We start from the raw sequence: 17,923 nt of genomic DNA, 5'->3' as shown, positions 1-17,923 counted from the left end.
TCAGTCGTATCCCACTCTTTGCAACCCCATGGACTGTATAGCCTGCCATGCTCCCTGTGTCCTTGGGATTCTCCAGGCAAGAATACTGGACTGGGTTGTCATGCCCATCTCCAGGGGATCTTCCCCATCCAGGGATCGAACTTGCATCCCTTATGTCTCCTGCATTGGCAAGCAGGTTCTTTACCACTCGTGCCACCTGGGAAGCCCCTTGGTGATTTTTCCATGTTAGCAAATATAGGTCTACCTTATTATTTCATAGCTGCGTAATATTCCAGTGATTGTATGTAGTACTTTATTTAACCAGCTCTGTATTGTTGAACATTTGTATTGTTCCAGGTGTTACTTACAATGATGTTCTGAATAAGTCCTTGAACATGTATATGGGTGACTATTGAGCACTTCGGAAGTGGAATTGCCGTATTAGAGGGTACATATATGTAACATTTTGGTAGATGTTGACTAAATGCCCTGCAGAGGCATTTTTACCAATTTGCCCTCCTGACAACACTGTATGGGGCATATTCTTGTTTCTGGACACTCTTAATTAAAATTTTATCCTGCTGGCGCAAGCTAAATTTTGACCACAACTCAACAATTTGAAGGCATCTTGGGATCCGTAATGGTAGGTTCATGGGGAATTTTAAATATCTTTCCAGGGTAAAGGTAAAGTAACAAATCCTGTACTGCAGCAGGTTTTTTTTTTTTCCCCCACAGGCGTGCAGAGCAGGTTTTGAAGGGATATTTCTGTTCCCTGTCTGTCTCATAGTATGGAATATATCTGTCCTATAAATAGTTTCATTATCTTATGAAAAAACCAGTTATTTTTCAGAGGTTTAAAAATCTTAGTTTACAAGATAATTTTCCACATTATTTAATCTGTTGGTATGTATCAATTCATCTTGTTCATCGGATGCTGTTAGCAAACACTTTTAAAACCCCTATAGAAAATTAGAGTTAAGCAAATAAAGCAAGAAAGTAAAGTTCTTAAAGAAGAAAACGTCTGATATGTTAAAATGTAGAACAGTCCTGTTTACTGTTTGGGATAAGGTTTCTCAGTTTTGGCACTATTGCTGTTTGGAACTGATTAGATAATTCTTTACTGGAGGGGGCTGCCCTGTGCACACGCCTCTACCCACTGGTTGTAGACATGATAACCCAGAATATTTCAGATAGTGCCAGGTGCCCCCTAGGGAGCAGGGTTGCCCCCAGTTGATACTCATTAGTTTGAGGATATGTGCTTATGTGGTAGAAGTATACCAAAAAGTAATAATAAATGCCAAACGCAAGGGAGTGGATATCTTTACATTGAAGAAAATGTAGTGTAGTAATTTTTTGGTAAATATTATGTCGTAAACTGGGTCGTGGGTGTGTAAGTGTTTGTTATATTTTTATGCCTTTTGTGTTCTTAAACTTCATTGTTTTTAAAATTCTTATAATATTTACCAGGACAACTGAGATTGATTATTCAGTTTTTTGTTTCTCACATATGAACAGAAAATTTATTGAAGTCTGTTTGGAAATTAAGAAATGGGTACGTTTTAAAATAAAATTCTGTGAAACTTCCTAAGAATTAAGGATTCTGGAGTGGTTGAGTCATTTTGAATCTTTTTGTTATTCCTTTACTGTGTTTTGGAGATTTTGTCTGAGGGTTGTATGTGGAGTCTGTCATGTTTTGGCACCCGAAGCTTTATTTTATTTCTTTCCGGTGTCATAAGTTTGAATTTTTGGTTAGGATAGTCACGCTTTGAAAAGAGGAGCATTTAGTGTATATTTGAATGATATAACTTCTGTCTTGTATCCAGATATATTTGGTTAATTTGTAGTGAGTAAGAAGATTGTGGAAATACATATGTTATTGAATTCATTGGGAGTTAATTTTGGGAAGTGTGTAATCAAGTAGGTATAGTCGACATTTTATCATTTAGGTACTGAGTTTATAGGATTGGGGAGAAATGTATTTTTACTCAGTGCGCGTTTTTTGGTCCCTTGACCTCAGTGTTGTATTGTTACCAGAGAAAGAGTGGAGAAGATCATTTGCGTTGCCTATTAAGGTTCTTTCTACCCTCCTGAGTATGGACAGTGAAAGTTAGAAGTATAGATGATTAGGTTTATTTAAAATCAGCTTCTGGTATTGTTGGTCCAGGCTGTCTTGGGGCAGTTCTTTGTCCTTTTCTTCCACCCCTAGCAAAGAGTGCTTCTTTGGTCACACGTGGACCAACTCCTTAGACGTCATTACTCAGTTGAAGGCCTCGAGGTGCTCACCCTGGATAGAAAGTGAAGTCGATTAACAACCCTCAGCATTTCCTTTCCAAGCCCCCTTATTTCTCTTCTGATCTACAGGAGAAAAGAGTGTTATCTGGGGAGAGAACCTTGGGAAAACACAGGACTTGTGTGAACAGTGTTTGGAGAGTAGGATGCCAGACCTGGAAAGGATGAGATATTGTGAGATGGTTTTTGCTAAAGGCATCTGTAAGGAAAGCTTGATTTTCCTAAAGAGCCTATCTATTTTGAAGACTTAGGTAACATACCTTTTCTTTTTTATCTTCATCTACTAAAACGATGTTTTAAATGATGAAAGTCCATCTAGTTTTAATACTCCCTGTAGACTGCAACTTGGTTGAACGAGGACCTCAAGAAATCAACTTGAAGTTCTCAAGAAAGTTATCCCTCTCTCAGTACTTGTCAGAGAGTAAGCATGCAGGTCACCTGGGAACCTTTAAAAATGCAGATTCTGATTCACTAAGTGTGGAATTCAGCAAGAGTAGTTTAAAAGCTCCCAGGTGATGGAGATGATGCTGGCCCATGGACACTTGCCTGGTCTTAGCTGTGGCATGTGCTTAGTTGCTCAGTCGTATCTGACTCTCTGCGACCCCGTGGACTGTAGCCCACCAGGCTCCTCTGTCCACGGGGATTCTCCAGGCAAGAATACTAGAGTGGGTTGCCATGCCCTCCTCCGGGGGATCTTCCCAACCAGGGATCGAACCCAGGTCTCCTGCATGGCAGGCGGATTCTTTACTGCCTGAGCCACCAGGGAAGCCCTAGTTGTGACATGAATTGCGGCATGTGGGGTCTAGTTCCCTGGCCAGGGATTGAACCCTGGCTCCCTGCATTGGGAGCACAGAGTCTTAGCCACTGGACCACCAGGGAAGTCCCCTGTAATGCTGTCTTAATATATGGTGGTGGTTTAGTTGCTGAGTTGTATCCAGCCCTTGCAGCCCCATGGGCTGTGTAGCCTGCCAGGCTCCTATGTCCATGAGATTTCCCTAGGCAAGGATACTGGAGTGGGTTGCCGTTTCCTTCTCCAGGATCAAACCCAGGTCTCTTGCATTATAGTGGGATTCTTTACCAGTGGAGCCACCAAACTACAGGCTTATCTCTGTGGTTAGATTAGATATTTCTTTTTGGATGTGTCTCCAGGTAACCTCCCACAGGTTCTCTTCTCCACCTTTAATTGCTAGACAGTGTGATTGCAGTGTTCCCTGTGCTCCTTTCTGCTGCTGCTGGTATGCTGGTTGTAATCGTCTTTTGCATGAGATTATTAGTTGGAGGGGAAGGAGGATGTGTGTGTGTGTTCCTTGTATCCATTTTCTAGCAAAACCATAGCTCTGGATGAGTATTTTCTGAATAAATCGCTCTTCTCAAAGAGCTTTGAACTCATTAGATGTGCAGTTGGATTCCTCACACAGATAAAAAGAAACTCAGGCTTGGAGAGATGAAGAAACTTGTTCAGTCCCAAAGCTGGTGAATGGCAGATTATAGGGATGAAAACTCAGTTAATTCATTGCTTTCCCCCATCATTCTCTCTTCTGTTTATAGTAGTTCAGAAATGATCACCCCATTTGTACTACTTTTCCTGAGGGAAAGTTGACTAGAAAGTTGAGATAAATTGTTCTAGTCTAAAAAAAAAAAAATTGTTCTAGTCTGTGATATGGTTGTTTGATTAACTTAATGTCGCACTGTTGTTGGACATTAATGATTTTTCTGTATGTGTATCCCACATGTAATATGTAATCCAGCCCTATGGGACCCCTCCTTTAAGCCTCTTACATTTAAATAATCCTGTTTTTTTCATTGTTTTCCCATTTTTAGAAGTGGTAGGTTGCTGTGGTTTCCTGTCTAGTGACTGGACCCTGATTAATGAATTGTGTTTACCTAACTCAGTCTTATGTTTCTATTTCATTTACCAGTTAAGTAAACATTTTTATTGAAATTTATCTGGTAGTTTTCCATCTTTTCTGATCCTGATCATTTCTTACAAACGAATTGGCAGGTGTTTCACTTTTATATTTTGAATAAATGAATTCAGAATCCACTGAATTTAAGATGAAATAAAAATAATTTTCTTTTATGGATGCAGATATTAGAGTTTATTGGTGACACACATTGTTTCAGCATTAAAGACCGTATAATGAGGGAAGTATCTCCAGATGTCACTTTTCACCTTGCTTACTCTAGTTCCCTTTGGACTGCATTTATTATTTCTTGTCAGACATCACCTTTACCTGGAGGGACAGATTAAATGGTATAATTAAAAAGTATATGTATCTTCTGGGGAGCATACTGTTAGCAACCACTTTTCATTCTAGAAAAGGTATGTGATTTGGGAATACTTACTCTTATTTTGTAGGAAAAGAAAACTTACTTTTGATTTTGACTCTTAAGCACTTTATCTCAAGATAATCGACATGTGGTTTTATATCATTAAGATGTATTCTGCAAGTCTGACCATGTCTTAGTGTGCCAGAAGTGAGCAACATTGTTAGACCCTCAGCTGTCAAACTCCCACCCATCCTCACTACACCTTGTATTGTGTGTGTTGTATGATTTTTTTTTTTTAGTGACCCACTGAGGGTTCTAGTATCAGCTGAGTAATGTATAATTACTAACCTAATTTCATTCTTAGATTTTTAGAAAAAATAGTAAATGTGAAAGTTTTAATGGAAGTCCATACCTTTATTCAGAATGCTTGGGACTGAGTTTATAAACTTTTGGATTTTAGAGCTGTAATATGGTATTTGCCACAAAGTGCATATCGCCTACTTCCAGGTCCAGAGCAGCACCTGTCATATCAGATACACCAGTATTTCTGCAGAAAGCGTATGAATAATTATACTAAGGGAAAAACATCTGCTTCACTGAATATGCCGAAGCCTTTGAGTGTGTGGATCATGACACACTGTGGAAAATTCTTAGAGATGGGAATATCAGACCACTTTACCTGCCTTCTGAGAAACCTGTATGTGGTTCAAGAAACAACAGTTAGAACCGTACATGGAACAATGGATTGGTTCAAAATTGGGAAAGGAGTACATCAAGTCTGTATATTGTCACCCTGCTTATTTAACTTATATGCAAAGTACATTATGCAGAATGCTGGGCTGGATGAATCACAAACTGGAAATCAAGATTGCTGGGAGAAATTTCAACAACCTTAGATATGCAGATGATATGACTCATGGCAGAAAGTGAAGAGGAACTTAAGAGCCTCTTGATGAGGTTGGAAGAGAAGAGTGAAAAAGCTGCTTAAAACTCAGCATTCAGGAAACTAAGATCATGGCATCCGGTCCCATCATTACATGGTAAATAGGGGAAAAAGTGAAAACAGTGGCAGATTTTATTTTCTTGGTCTCCAAAATCACTGTGGATGGTGACTGCAGCCATGAAATTAAAAGATGCTCCTAGGAAGGAAAGCTATGACAAACCTAGACAGCATATTGAAAAGCAAAGACATCACTTTGCTGACAAAGGTCTATATAGTCAAAGCTACTGGTTTTTCCTGATATTCATTGGAAGGACTGATGCTGAAGCTGAAGCTCCAATACCTTGGTCACCTGATGTGAAGAGCAAACTCATTAAAAAGACCCTGATGTTGAGAAGGATTGAAGGCAGGAGGAGAAAGGGACCACAGAGGATGAGATGGTTGGATGGCATCACTGATTCAATGGATGTGAATTTGAGCATGCCCTGGAAAATGGTGAAGGACAGGGAAGCCTGGCATGCTGGAGTCCATGGGGTCACAAAGAGTCGGACACAGCTGAGTGAGTGACTGAACAAAACAACAACATAGCCTTTTGTTCATTCAGATCAGGATTTACCGCTAAGTTTGTCATATACAAAAAACTTGACAGTTTTGGGATTTTGGAATAGATGAGAGACTGTGGGCGTATCTCTTCCATTTCAAAGCACTGTTCTTTTGTATTTCCTGGGTCATGTACCTCGCTTTGGAAACTGTTGCACTCAGTCACCAGACACGAGCTTATGTATGTTAAGTATCTGTAGGAAAATGGCTCTTTTAGAACATTCCTTATTCTCCTAAGCCCATTTCTTTGCTCATATACTTTCATATGTCCCCATGGCCAGTTTAGCTTGGCCCCCCCCCCACTTTTAAACTGAGATGTTTGCATTACAGTAAACCACTTCCTCAGACCAAACTAGGAACACAGAAACAATTTGATCTTTTTTTCCCATAGATTCAGTTCAGTTCAGTTCAGTTCAGTCGCTCAGTCGTGTCCGACTCTCCGCGACCCCATGAATCACAGCACGCCAGGCCTCCCTGTCCATCACCAACCCCCGGAGTACACTCAAATTCATGTCCACAGAGTCGGTGATGCCGTCCAGCCATCTCATTCTCCGTCGTCTCCTTCTCCTCCCGCCCCCAACCTTTCCCAGCATCAGAGTCTTTTCCAGTGAGTCAACTCGTCGCATGAGGTGGCCAAAGTATTGCAGTTTCAGCTTTAGCATCAGTCCCTCCAATGAACATCCAGGGTTGATCTCCTTTAGAATGGACTGGTTGGATCTCCTTGCAGTATAAGGGACTCTCAAGAGTCTTCTCCAACACCACAGTTCAAAAGCATCGATGCTTCGGCGATCAGCCTTCTTCACAGTCCAACTCTCACATCCATACATGACCACGGGAAAAACCATTGCCTTGACTAGACGGACCTTGGTTATTAGCTCTCTGTAAATAGGTTCTTATGAAATAGTCTGGTATCTAAGTTATCTTTTCAGGTTCATTTCTGAGGGAAAATGATCCTGAATTCTAAACAACTGGCTTTTAAATGAACTTGTAGAACACAACTAAGATAAGGTGGGGTTTAAACTAATGGAGGAGATAATGGAATGTAGCCGGTAGTCCAGACACTCACTTCTGGCTTGGAGTGACTTTGGGAGCATATTTACTTTTGTAGATGCTTGCTGTGGTTAGGATTAGTTTATATTCTCTATGCATACTCATGATAAGAGTATATGGCTTTCTCCCAGGGGTGGGTTTATCATCTTGATGATAATTTTGTTCCCAAAAAAGCAAGAAATGGGGTGGAAACTTCTGATGTTAAAAAGTTCATTATTTGAACTTTGGGAGTTTTGTAGGGCTAGTGAGTGAGTGAAGAGTGAGTAAATCGTGAAAGCTTGAGATTGTAATGTTTTACATTATGGTGCCTTGCTTACCTCCCTTTCCCAGTCTCTCTCCATGGAGTAGTGGAAAATGCACTGGGTTAGTCGGGAAGTGGAGGTGTGTGTTCATTCTGTTTCCTCATGTGGACTTGTTAACTGGAGGAGCAGACATCTACGGAACTCGCATCATGTGTCAGAAACTGTGCTAAGCTTTTTACATACTTTATCTCATTTAGTCCTCATAAAAGTGTCATTTGATAGCCTTCATTTTACTGATGAGAAAACAGGCTATGGGAAATGAACAAGTTTGCACAAGATTTCATAAGTAATTGGTTAATGGTTGAGGTTCATATCCAGGCTTATCAGTGCCCCCCCACCGCCACCGATACTTTATAACATTAATCTTTTTCAACTTTACTTCTTCACCTGTCAAATGAAGTTGGATAGGTTAAGGTACATAGATGTTTTGCTTCTAAAATGAAATAATGAAGTTTTATCTGTTAGGAGGAAAAAAAGTGGATAAAGTTCTGATTTTTGTTTGATTTCATTAATTTTCTACTCTTGTGTAACAAGTGCTAAAAATAGCAAATATATTACTGAAATTGCTAGTTGTGTGCCTAGTTTGACACCTTGTTTCTTTTGTTTGAACTGTGTGAGGTATGATTGTTATGCAAGCTTTTAATAAAGTAGAGAAGAAAAAATAGATGAGAAAATAACTTGTCCAACAGAAAAGATCAGAGAATCGTAGATTTTGAGTGAGACACTTTCAAAGACATCTCCTTAACTCAAAATAAGAGTTGGTTGGTAGTCGATGGCGTTTCACTCTACTACACTATTGAAATTAGCTAAGAAATAGATAATTTTTTCATTTTCCCAGGGGGCACTAGTGGTAAAGAACCTGCCTGCCAATGCAGGAGACCTCAGTGATAAGAGTTCAGTTCCTGGATGGGGAAGATCCCCTGGAGAAGGGCTTGGCAACCCATTCCAGTGTTCTTGCCTGGAGAATCCCATGGACAGAGGAGCCTGGTGTGAGGAGTCCATGGGGTTGCAGAGTCAGGCACGACAGAAGTGACTTAGCATGCACGCAGATAATCTTTTCAGTTTTTAAAATGTATCTCTCTGAGGTTTATTTGGTTATTAGAATGGGATTCAGTAACTTTTATTTTGAGTATAGTATGTTAAACGGGAAACATGATGTCCTAGATATGTAATTATTCTTCAAACAAAATCAGAGCTAAGTAAAGAAAAAAACCCAGGTAGAGTCAAGAGCATAAGAGGCCAAGCTTTGTAATCAGACTCACATGGTTTGAATTTGAGCTCACATATCCTCAATTTCTTCATCTATAAATAAGGATAATAATGTCTACCTTTTAATATTGTTGGGGAGGTTATATGATATATGTGAAGCACCTAGCTTGGTGTACTGATTTAAGTAGTAGTTAGTATTAATAATAACCTTATTTTCACTAATTTACTGTTTCTCAAGAGTAAGGAATGTGGAGTATACCAGGCAGCTGGCAGGTCACAGAGGCCTCACCCTCATTAGGAATTTTAATTACACTTCAGTAAGTTTCTAAACAATAAGCACTTTGATGGTTCAGGGATGGTAAAATGCATATTCTAGTTGGTTAACCCTCTTTAATCTCTGTAAACTTTTTGTCGCACTGATTTGGGGTTAAAATTGAGTGAATCCATAAATCAGAAATAGGAATTCCTGGTTAGTTGAATGACATCAGCAAATAGTTACGCCACAATAAGTAAGTGCGTTTAAACACTGGTTGATGACTTACCTGTAAATTACTTTTTACTGTTAGGTGAAATCTTTTAATTAGGGCAAAAAGGTAGGGGGTTAACTAGGCACTGTACTAGTCTACTAGGATTGCTTATCTTTTATTTTAAAAGTTTATTACATAGTATTTAAGATATCCAGGTACATGAGTGATTAATAAATACCTGTGCTGCTGCTGCTGCTAAGTCGCTTCAGTTGTGCCCGACTCTGTGCGACCCCATAAATGGCAGCCTACCAGGCTCCCCCGTCCCCAGGATTCTCCAGGCAAGAACGCTGGAGTGGGTTGCCATTTCCTTCTCCAATGCATGAAAGGGAAAAGTGAAAGTGAAGTTGCTCAGTTGTGTCCGACCCTTAGCGACCCTGTGGACTGCAGCCTACTAGGCTCCTCTACCCATGGGATTTTCCAGGCAAGAGTACTGGAGTGGGTTGCCATTGCCTTCTCTGAAATACCTGTGCACCTGTCTACAAATAAAACATTTCTGATGTTTGAAACACTATGTACTTTTTCCCAATTTCATTCCCCTCCTCTCCTAAAGTAACCACTATGTAGAAATTCTGCTACCACTAGGTAGAAATTAGTAGTTCCTATGGATTTCTTTACATTTATGCTATGTTGTATATATCTGTAAACAATCAGCATTTTTGTATTCTTGTATAATTTTAAAATGGAGCATTATGGTTGAAGGGTTCATCCACGTCCAATTGTGTGGCTCTTAAAGATTCATTTTAGATTCTCCATTAAATACCTAATATATGTCTGCAATCTCTTGTTAATGAACATTTATATTATTTACTTTTGCTTCACATAATGAACTGCTTATAGTGAGAAACTTCTCTCTTTTAATCTTTTCTCTCTAGAAATTTAGCAGTTTACTTAATGCTTTGTGAATTTGAACTGTTTTCCTTGCCTCTTAAGAACTTTTGGTTATTGATTTCAATTAGCATGTTTTACCGTTCTCATAAAATTAATCAACAAAAAGACTTAAGCTATGTAAATTCACTAAGTTACTGAATTTAGGCGAGATGTCATTAAACGTAGAGCAGATGGTCATTTAAGTATTAGAATGAGTCAAAAGCTATCATCAGGTGGTTCATTTAACAGTGGCAGATGTCTTCATACAGCTTAGCAAAGGGAAACAGCATTACTCTCTAGGGTGGTACGGTATTCTATAAGGAGAAAAAGCGCTAATGGGTTTAGTTAAGGAAGTAAATTTCAAGAAAGGGAAATTTTAAGGAAGAACTCTTGCCAGGGCTTAGGAGGTTTTGAATGGAAGAGAACAGTTTTAGGTGAGAATGAATTGGGTGGATGAAGTAAGGGCAAACAAAGAAGCTACCAAAGTAAGAGGCCAATAAACTGTTGGCCTTTTTCATTTAAGGCTCTTTCTCCTTTTTAATGTTTTCTTTAAATACCAACTTTTGTTTTAAAGTCAATTCATTGCTTTCTCATTAAAAATTCTCTACTGCTCATTTTGGTGTTGGAGCAGCTGCTTTGTTGACTTTCTCCAGTTCTCAGCCTTGGTCTGTTTCACAGCTGTTGAGTAGCTTTGTTGGCATTTGAACTGTGGGAACCAAGAAAGGATTTGGATGTGCTTTTGTGTGCATTAATGGTTTTCCTGAGGTATTCTTAAAACCATGAATTGTAGGAGGGTTTTTTGTTTTTAACCAGTTATCATTGTGTGTTTAAATGGTTCCATTTAAAGAAAGCGTGTACTCAGATTATGAGCTGATGAATGTTATCATTGTACTGTGTGGAAAATGCACTTAGAGATGAAAAATATGTAAATAGGGGACTAGCTGAAACCTGGACTTCTCTTTTTTTGGTCAGGTGGGGATACATTTTCCCTTTGTCTGTCACCAATCCACACTCCTTTGAAGAGCTGGACCAATAGTTTAGGATGTGCCTCTCGGTGTGTATTGGGCCAGTTTGTTTAGTATGGTTGGCTTTTTGTAATGGCATAGGAGACTTATCTTAGGCTTTGTTCAGAAATGTAACTATTGTGTGGACATTTACTGTAACTGCTCTTTGATATTATGAAATTTTGGATCCTGGTGTTTTCCTGTGTTAAGACAGATTAAGGAGTGTATGTGTTAGGTATGCATTTCATTTTCATAAGCATGGAATAACTAGGTTAGGCTATGGGTTAAAAGAAAAAAAAACTTTGAGTTGTGGTTTTGTACCACATTGCAAACGTAACAGTTTGAAAGTTGATTTCTATAAATAATTGGAGTTCCTTGTATTTTTATTTTCAGCTTTTATTTTAATTGTAAGGGACATATACCAGCATTTCTGATGCTTATACTGCATATTAAATGCCCCTTCTTACCCAGCTGCTTCCTAGAATTAATATACTCTGAGTGTAGAAAACTTGAAAAACCACAAAGGGGAATGAATCCCAATCAAGCTCATTTTGGGGGTTATCTAATTTTTTTGTGCACATGTGTTATACATATAATGTAATTTATTTACCAAAGTGCTGTATTGTAATTCTTAGCAAACTGCTTTATAAAATAATAACATTGTTTACCATCTCAGTAATGTTTCTTCTGCAATGTGGTTTAATAACTGCAGAGAATTTTCCTTTATGGATTACCTTAGTTTATACATAGATAGTATCATATTTTCAACATCAGTTATGTTAAATTTTTATTTACTACAAAATATTTAGTATTATTGGATGTACCTTTTTAAAATTTTGAAGGCAGGGTCAAAATCTTTTAAAGCATTTAAAACATTTTGCAGGTACCTTCTATGTAGAGATTGTATCAATTTATGTTTCCCTCTCAACAGTATCCATCTGACTGGCTTTCTTGACACCATCTTCACATACATGGATGTGTTATTTGTAATGTGTGCTCATTCAGGAAGATAAAGTTGATATCTCTTGTACTTTCTTTTTAAAGTTATGAAATTATAATAGACACTTCTCTAAAAAAGACATATAGATGGCTAATAAACACATGAAAAAATGCTCAACATTGCTCATTATTAGAAAAATGCAGATCAAAATCACAATGAGGTATCATCTTACGCTGGTCAGAATGGCCACCATCAAAAAGTCTACAAACAGTAAATTCTGGAGAGGGTGTGGAGAAAAGGAACCCTTTTACACTGTTGGTGGGAATGCAAACTGGTATAGCCACTATGGAGAACAGTGTGGAGATTTCTTAAAAAACTGGAAATAGAACTGCCATACGACCCAGCAATCCCACTGCTGGGCATACACACCGAGGAGACTAGAATTGAAAGAGGCACATGTACCCCAATGTACATTCCTGCACTGTTTACAGTAGCTAGGACATGGAAGCAACCTAGATGTCCCTTGGCAGATGAATGGATAAGGAAGTTGTGTATACACAATGGACTGTTACTCAGCTATAAAAAGGAATGCATGGGGCTGAGTCAGTTCGAATGAGTGGATGAAACGAGCCTCTTATACAGAGTGAAGTAAGTCAGAGAAACACCAATATCTTCATGCATATATATGGAATTTATAAAGACGGTAATGATCATCCTATATGCAAGGCAGCAGAGACACCGATGTAAAGAACGGACTTCTGGACTATGTGGGAGAAGGCACAATCACCATATGTAGGATGATTTGAGAGAATAGCGTTGAAGCGTGTATATTACCATATGTCAAATAGATGACCAGTGCACGTTCGGTGCGCGGAACAGGGCACTCAAAGCCGGTGACAAAGCTGAGACAACCCAGAGGGATTGGGTTGGGGAGGGAGATGGGAGGGGGGTTCAGGATGGGGGACACATGTACACCCGTGGCTGATTCATATCGGTGTATGGCAAAAATCACAATATTGTAAAGTAATTATCTACCAGTTAAAATAATTTAAAAAACCAAAAAACTCAATAATTCAGAAGTGTGCAAACAGCAAACACACGTGGATGTGCCCCCCCTTCCTCACCTGTGCTGCCTCGGCCCGCAGTGTGCAGCTGCGAGGACTGGCTTGGTTTTCTCCATTGGTACACTTTCTCTATGGGTGTGCTCACGTGGGTGTGTGTGTGACTTCTACATTTTGTGTCATGCTTAGAGAGACTTTACTCAGGAGTATAAAAGATGCCGTTCAACTATTTCTTCTAGCACTTTTATGGTTTCCTTTTTTCATATTTAGCTCATTATCCTTATTTTTGCTACACTGTACTGCAGAGAACTATTAATTTAACAAAGATTGTATCTTTGCTTTGTTTTAGTTGCAATGGGTTGCATAATAAATACCCCAAGACTTTGTGTTGTGGAAAATATTTGTATGCTCAAGGCTTAGTGGGGGATGGTTTGCCTCTGCTCCACCATTGTCTGGGGCTTCAGTGAGAAGAGTCAACAGTAGAGGGGCCGGCCCAGCCAGGCTTCCTTGGGCATGTCTTTCCACCTCTCTGTGGCTTCTCGGAATGGTCTCCTCTGTGGCAGCTTCAGGTAGCCAGACTTACTATGAAAGAGCTCCCAAGGCATGGCAGGGCGGGGGCAGTGCAGCATGAATCTTGACAAGGGGAAGGAGAGATGCATGGACAGACAAATGGCATAGAAATCATACAGTGTCACTTTTACCACCTTCTGTTAACCAAGGCAGATGTCCCCTCTGGTTCGGGGGTGGGGGGAACAGACCTGCCTGTTGATGGTCACTTGTCATTCATTGTCCTGTTGTCAGAGGAGCACTTGGGGTGGATAGAGTCGGTGAGATTTTCTTTAGAAAATAATCTGCCACACCTTTCCTCCATTTTAAGTATACACTCAGTTTTCCAGGAATGTAACTGATATAAAATCTTAAATAAAGCAGGTGTATATCTGTATTTCAGTATTAAAATTGATGAATTAAAAAACTGCTCATGTTGTGATTTTTGCCATTTCTTATTAAAAAGTGAAATTTTTATGAAAATTTAAAATTCAGTTTGGTAAACTTGCATCAGATATGACAGTTGTTCAAAGTCTTTGCCTGTTGATAGGTTTTAGAATTTACCTTAAAATCTTAATGTGAGCCAGGATAATTTCTTTCTTAACTCTGTAGACTTTTGCTATTTGTGTTGGGAGATAATAATTACAAGAATATTTACAAAATTATGTTTTCAAAATGAACACTTTAAGGAAAGGTTATATATTGGTTTTAATCAAAATATAGCAGATTCTTAGTAACCCTTGTGGTTAGCCAAATTATGGATTCCTTGCTACTTAGGGAAAAAAACGAACAAAAAAAACCTCCTCATATGATTGGAAAACACCAAACAAATCCTTTTCTCTGTACTCGTTTATATACCCCAAAAGGAAGAATAGATGCAAATTGCATTTGGCTTTCTGATTTATATTCTAAAAACACTAAAGCATGCAGTACCAGTGAATGCTGGTAGCTCTGAGTTGTGCAGCCATAAATTTGGTTTTTAATTTTAGTTTACAGTCTGTTAAGCTGGAGTCTAATCTCCTTTGGGCCTGTGGCAGATGATCACTTCCATGATTGATGCAGTCAGAGTTAATTAGCCGTAGGAAGGGCTGGATGAGCTACCCTTGAGTAGGCCTGTCTTGAACGGCAGGTGTGTCCTCTGTTGCTATTGTGGAGTGAACACAATGAAAGGATCCCAGGGGATAGGTACAGCTCAAGGAAGCTGTAAGCTTTGGGGAAAAACCAGAGATAAAATAGTAATTAGTGAATGGAGAGAGTGGGTAATTTGCTAAAATGAAGGTCATCCACACATGAATTAATAGATTATTCTCCATATGTAGTCTCTGGGAAATTGAGAAATTTGTTCTTTAATTTTTGTATAAAGTATTGCTGAATTTGCCAAGGATATATGACAACTTTGATCACTAATTTAGAATTGGTTGACTAGTACATTTAATATATCTATGTTAAGGTTAAGTGCAGTCTAGTTCGTTATATTTGCCTTTTTGCTCTAATGCCTTTCTAAGTATGTTTACCTCTTTTATCTCTTCAGCTTCACAATATCTCTTTCCATGTTGTCGTGGTCTGCTTGGGCTGCCATAACAATCTACCACAGTCTAGGGGATTTGTAAACAACAGGAATTGATTTCTCAGAGACCAGGTAGTCCGAGTTCAGAGTGGTGATGGCTAGTTCGGTTCCCTAGTGAGGGCTCATTCCTTCCAGTGTTCATTTCTCCCCACCCCACCCCTCCCTCCCTTTTACATCTTAACCATCTCAGCTTAGGCACTTAATTTAGAATCTGGTTACCATCCTTATAGAGGTTTTAAACTTGGATATAGACATGAGTTAAATAGGGTTTTTCTCTTTTCCAGGAAGTAGCAATAGTGTATTAGTTTTTGTTCAGTTACAGAAGTACTACTTTTATATTACAGTTCTTGCATATTCTGCACATTCTCATTTTATTCTTAGAACATACCTTTACTTTAAAGATCATATCACTTCCTCCAAAGGGAATCAGGCTCTGAGAACTAATAAGACTCATTTTTTATTTAATTAGTGGAAGATCTCTAAATTTATACAAAATACAGAGTTGAATGAAGCCCCATGTTAACTGTTACCCAACTTCAAATGAGCAGCCTTGTTTCATCTCAACTCACTGTACTTCCCCTCCCTCTCCACTGTGTATTTTGAAATAAATACTGTAGTTTTACATGTAAATATTTTAGTTAATGACTTTTGTGGACACAGAGAAAGCTATTGACAGAGCCAGAATTTGATGTAGGAGGGTGTCAGCATCGGGCATGACCATACAGCATGTCATGAAGTAGTGACACTGATGTTCACAGGCCACACATTGTTTAAAAAGCCTCCAGTTTTAATTTACTTGAACAAGTGATCTTAATATAACAGAATAGTAAAGGAGCATTATTCCCTCGTCTTATTACCGTACAGTGTCAGTTTTTTCATTAATTTATAGTGGTATTTTTGGTGGAGATTGTTTTACCAAGTGCTTGTTTTCTTTTTCTAGCATTTATTACTTCTTTTTCCTTAAGGAAAAAAAAAAAAAAACCTGCAACAAACTCAGCTATGTTATTTCCCATTAAACTGGGAAGCAAAAAGTTGTCAATACTTAGGGATAAAAGCTTAAGTTAATTGACAGTTTCTTTCTGATATTATGAGAATAAAACTGCCTTTTTCTTTGAAATTATTTACCTGGAGAATAGGTTCTTGTTCCTCAAAAAGTTTTTTGTGTGTTTGAAGTCTGAAACATCTCCTTGATGATAAAGGATTCTTCCTTCTCTCTCTGGATTGACCCTAAGTTTCAGGTTTGGATGTGAGCAAGGAAAGTACTACTGAGAAGTGTTTTTCCTTATGAAAAAAGAAGGAATAGAAAAGGTTTAGTCTGTAATTTGTACTCTTTAGAATATTTGCTGTCTGTTATCTTGAAACTGTATGTGGTTCATTTGAAATATTGTTTCTTGCTTTATTGATCTATTTTGTAAAATGCTGTGTTCCTATTGTTTCCCTCAGGGAATACTGTTCAAATAAACAGTACTTGAAATTAATGTCGGCATGCCCCTCTATTTTAACAGGCATCAAGCACGATGGAACCATGTGTGATACCTGCCGCCAGCAGCCGATCATTGGCATTCGGTGGAAGTGTGCGGAGTGTACAAATTATGACTTGTGCACCGTTTGTTATCATGGAGATAAACATCATTTAAGGCATCGCTTTTATAGAATTACCACACCAGGGAGTGAGCGGTATGGGAATCAAATTTTTTTTTTTTCCAATTGCAATTCTTTGTTACATTTTTTGTACCATTCAACCTTAAAAATAGGATTAGGAAATAGCTTCTGATAGCTGGTTTAGTAGGAAGTAGCAGATACCAGTCTAGATGAGGACCAGGGCTACCACATCATGAGAAAAGAGCTAGTGCAGACGGAGCTATGTGTGTTTTTCCAGTATAATCGGGGCTGTTTGTTCTCTCGTGTAGAGATGTGGCACTGCTCAGTGTTTGGATGTGCAGGGGTGGCCCAAGGAAGGCTGATGGTTTTCTCCATATGCATTCTATCCTGTGAGTGCTAGGGCACAGTTATGGAATCAAGAGACATTTGTTTAGACTATAGAGCATTAAGACTACTTGGGTAAATCTGAAGATAAATAGGGCATGTTATTCTTAAGCAGTTAGCAGGTTAAGGGATTATTTGATCAGCAGTGATATCACATGATAATATCATTATTCAGACTGTATATAGAGATATGTAAAAAAGTGTCTTAGGAGCAAAGAGAGGAGTGTTGAGTGCGAGTGGTTGTAGAGTTTTCGCTGATGGAGTATTCTCAGGGAGCTGTGACTAATGCAGAGAAGGAAGAGTCAAGTTGGTGAAGGGAGGCAACAGGAGTAATAGAAACTTGGATTTTTGTGTCAGACTGTCCTGGTTCAAATCCTGGCCCTGCCATTTGTTGAGTCGTTTTCTACAAATTATTTAGTTTTGTCTTTTGCTTACAGTTTTTAAAGTTGGAGTGTAGTAAAGACATTCTGAAAATGAATGGAATAATGAGATAAAAGTAGAATTTAAAAATCCCAGTTCTTTTTGATTTTTTTAGGGATGAGAAGACTGTAGGAAAATAAGGGATGGAAGGCTTTGGAGAACCATGCTTGTCTAGGTAGCTGCATGTAGAATCTTTTTCAAGGTCCATAGTCTTTTGTAGGTATATACTGCTTTAGAGACAGTTTGGTGTAGGTCAGACCCAGGCCACAAGTGTATTTTGCTTGACTTGCTCTCAATTTTTGAACAGTTGCTTACCTTGTAAAACCTTTGAAAGGTGAATTTCTGTGAAAGGTGATTTCACAGAA

At 38.7% G+C, this 17,923-nt stretch overlaps 1 protein-coding gene across 1 annotated transcript in view; it reads left to right on the top strand.

Annotated features, from left to right (window-relative positions):
- The window catches only part of MIB1 (MIB E3 ubiquitin protein ligase 1), a 98,931-nt gene that overhangs the window by 1,733 nt on the left and 79,275 nt on the right, over positions 1 to 17,923 (top strand). Inside the window, exon 2 of the mRNA XM_055417110.2 lies at positions 16,658 to 16,829. Coding sequence (XP_055273085.1) covers positions 16,658 to 16,829 — 172 coding nt within the window. The remainder of the gene's footprint in view (positions 1 to 16,657; positions 16,830 to 17,923) is intronic.

The sequence above is a fragment of the Moschus berezovskii genome, chromosome 28, assembly GCF_049115385.1.
Source record: "Moschus berezovskii isolate FMDL1 chromosome 28, NW_MosBer_1.0, whole genome shotgun sequence".
In the NCBI taxonomy this organism is placed as follows: Eukaryota; Metazoa; Chordata; class Mammalia; order Artiodactyla; family Moschidae; genus Moschus; species Moschus berezovskii.
This window is presented reverse-complemented; position numbering and strand designations above follow the sequence as displayed.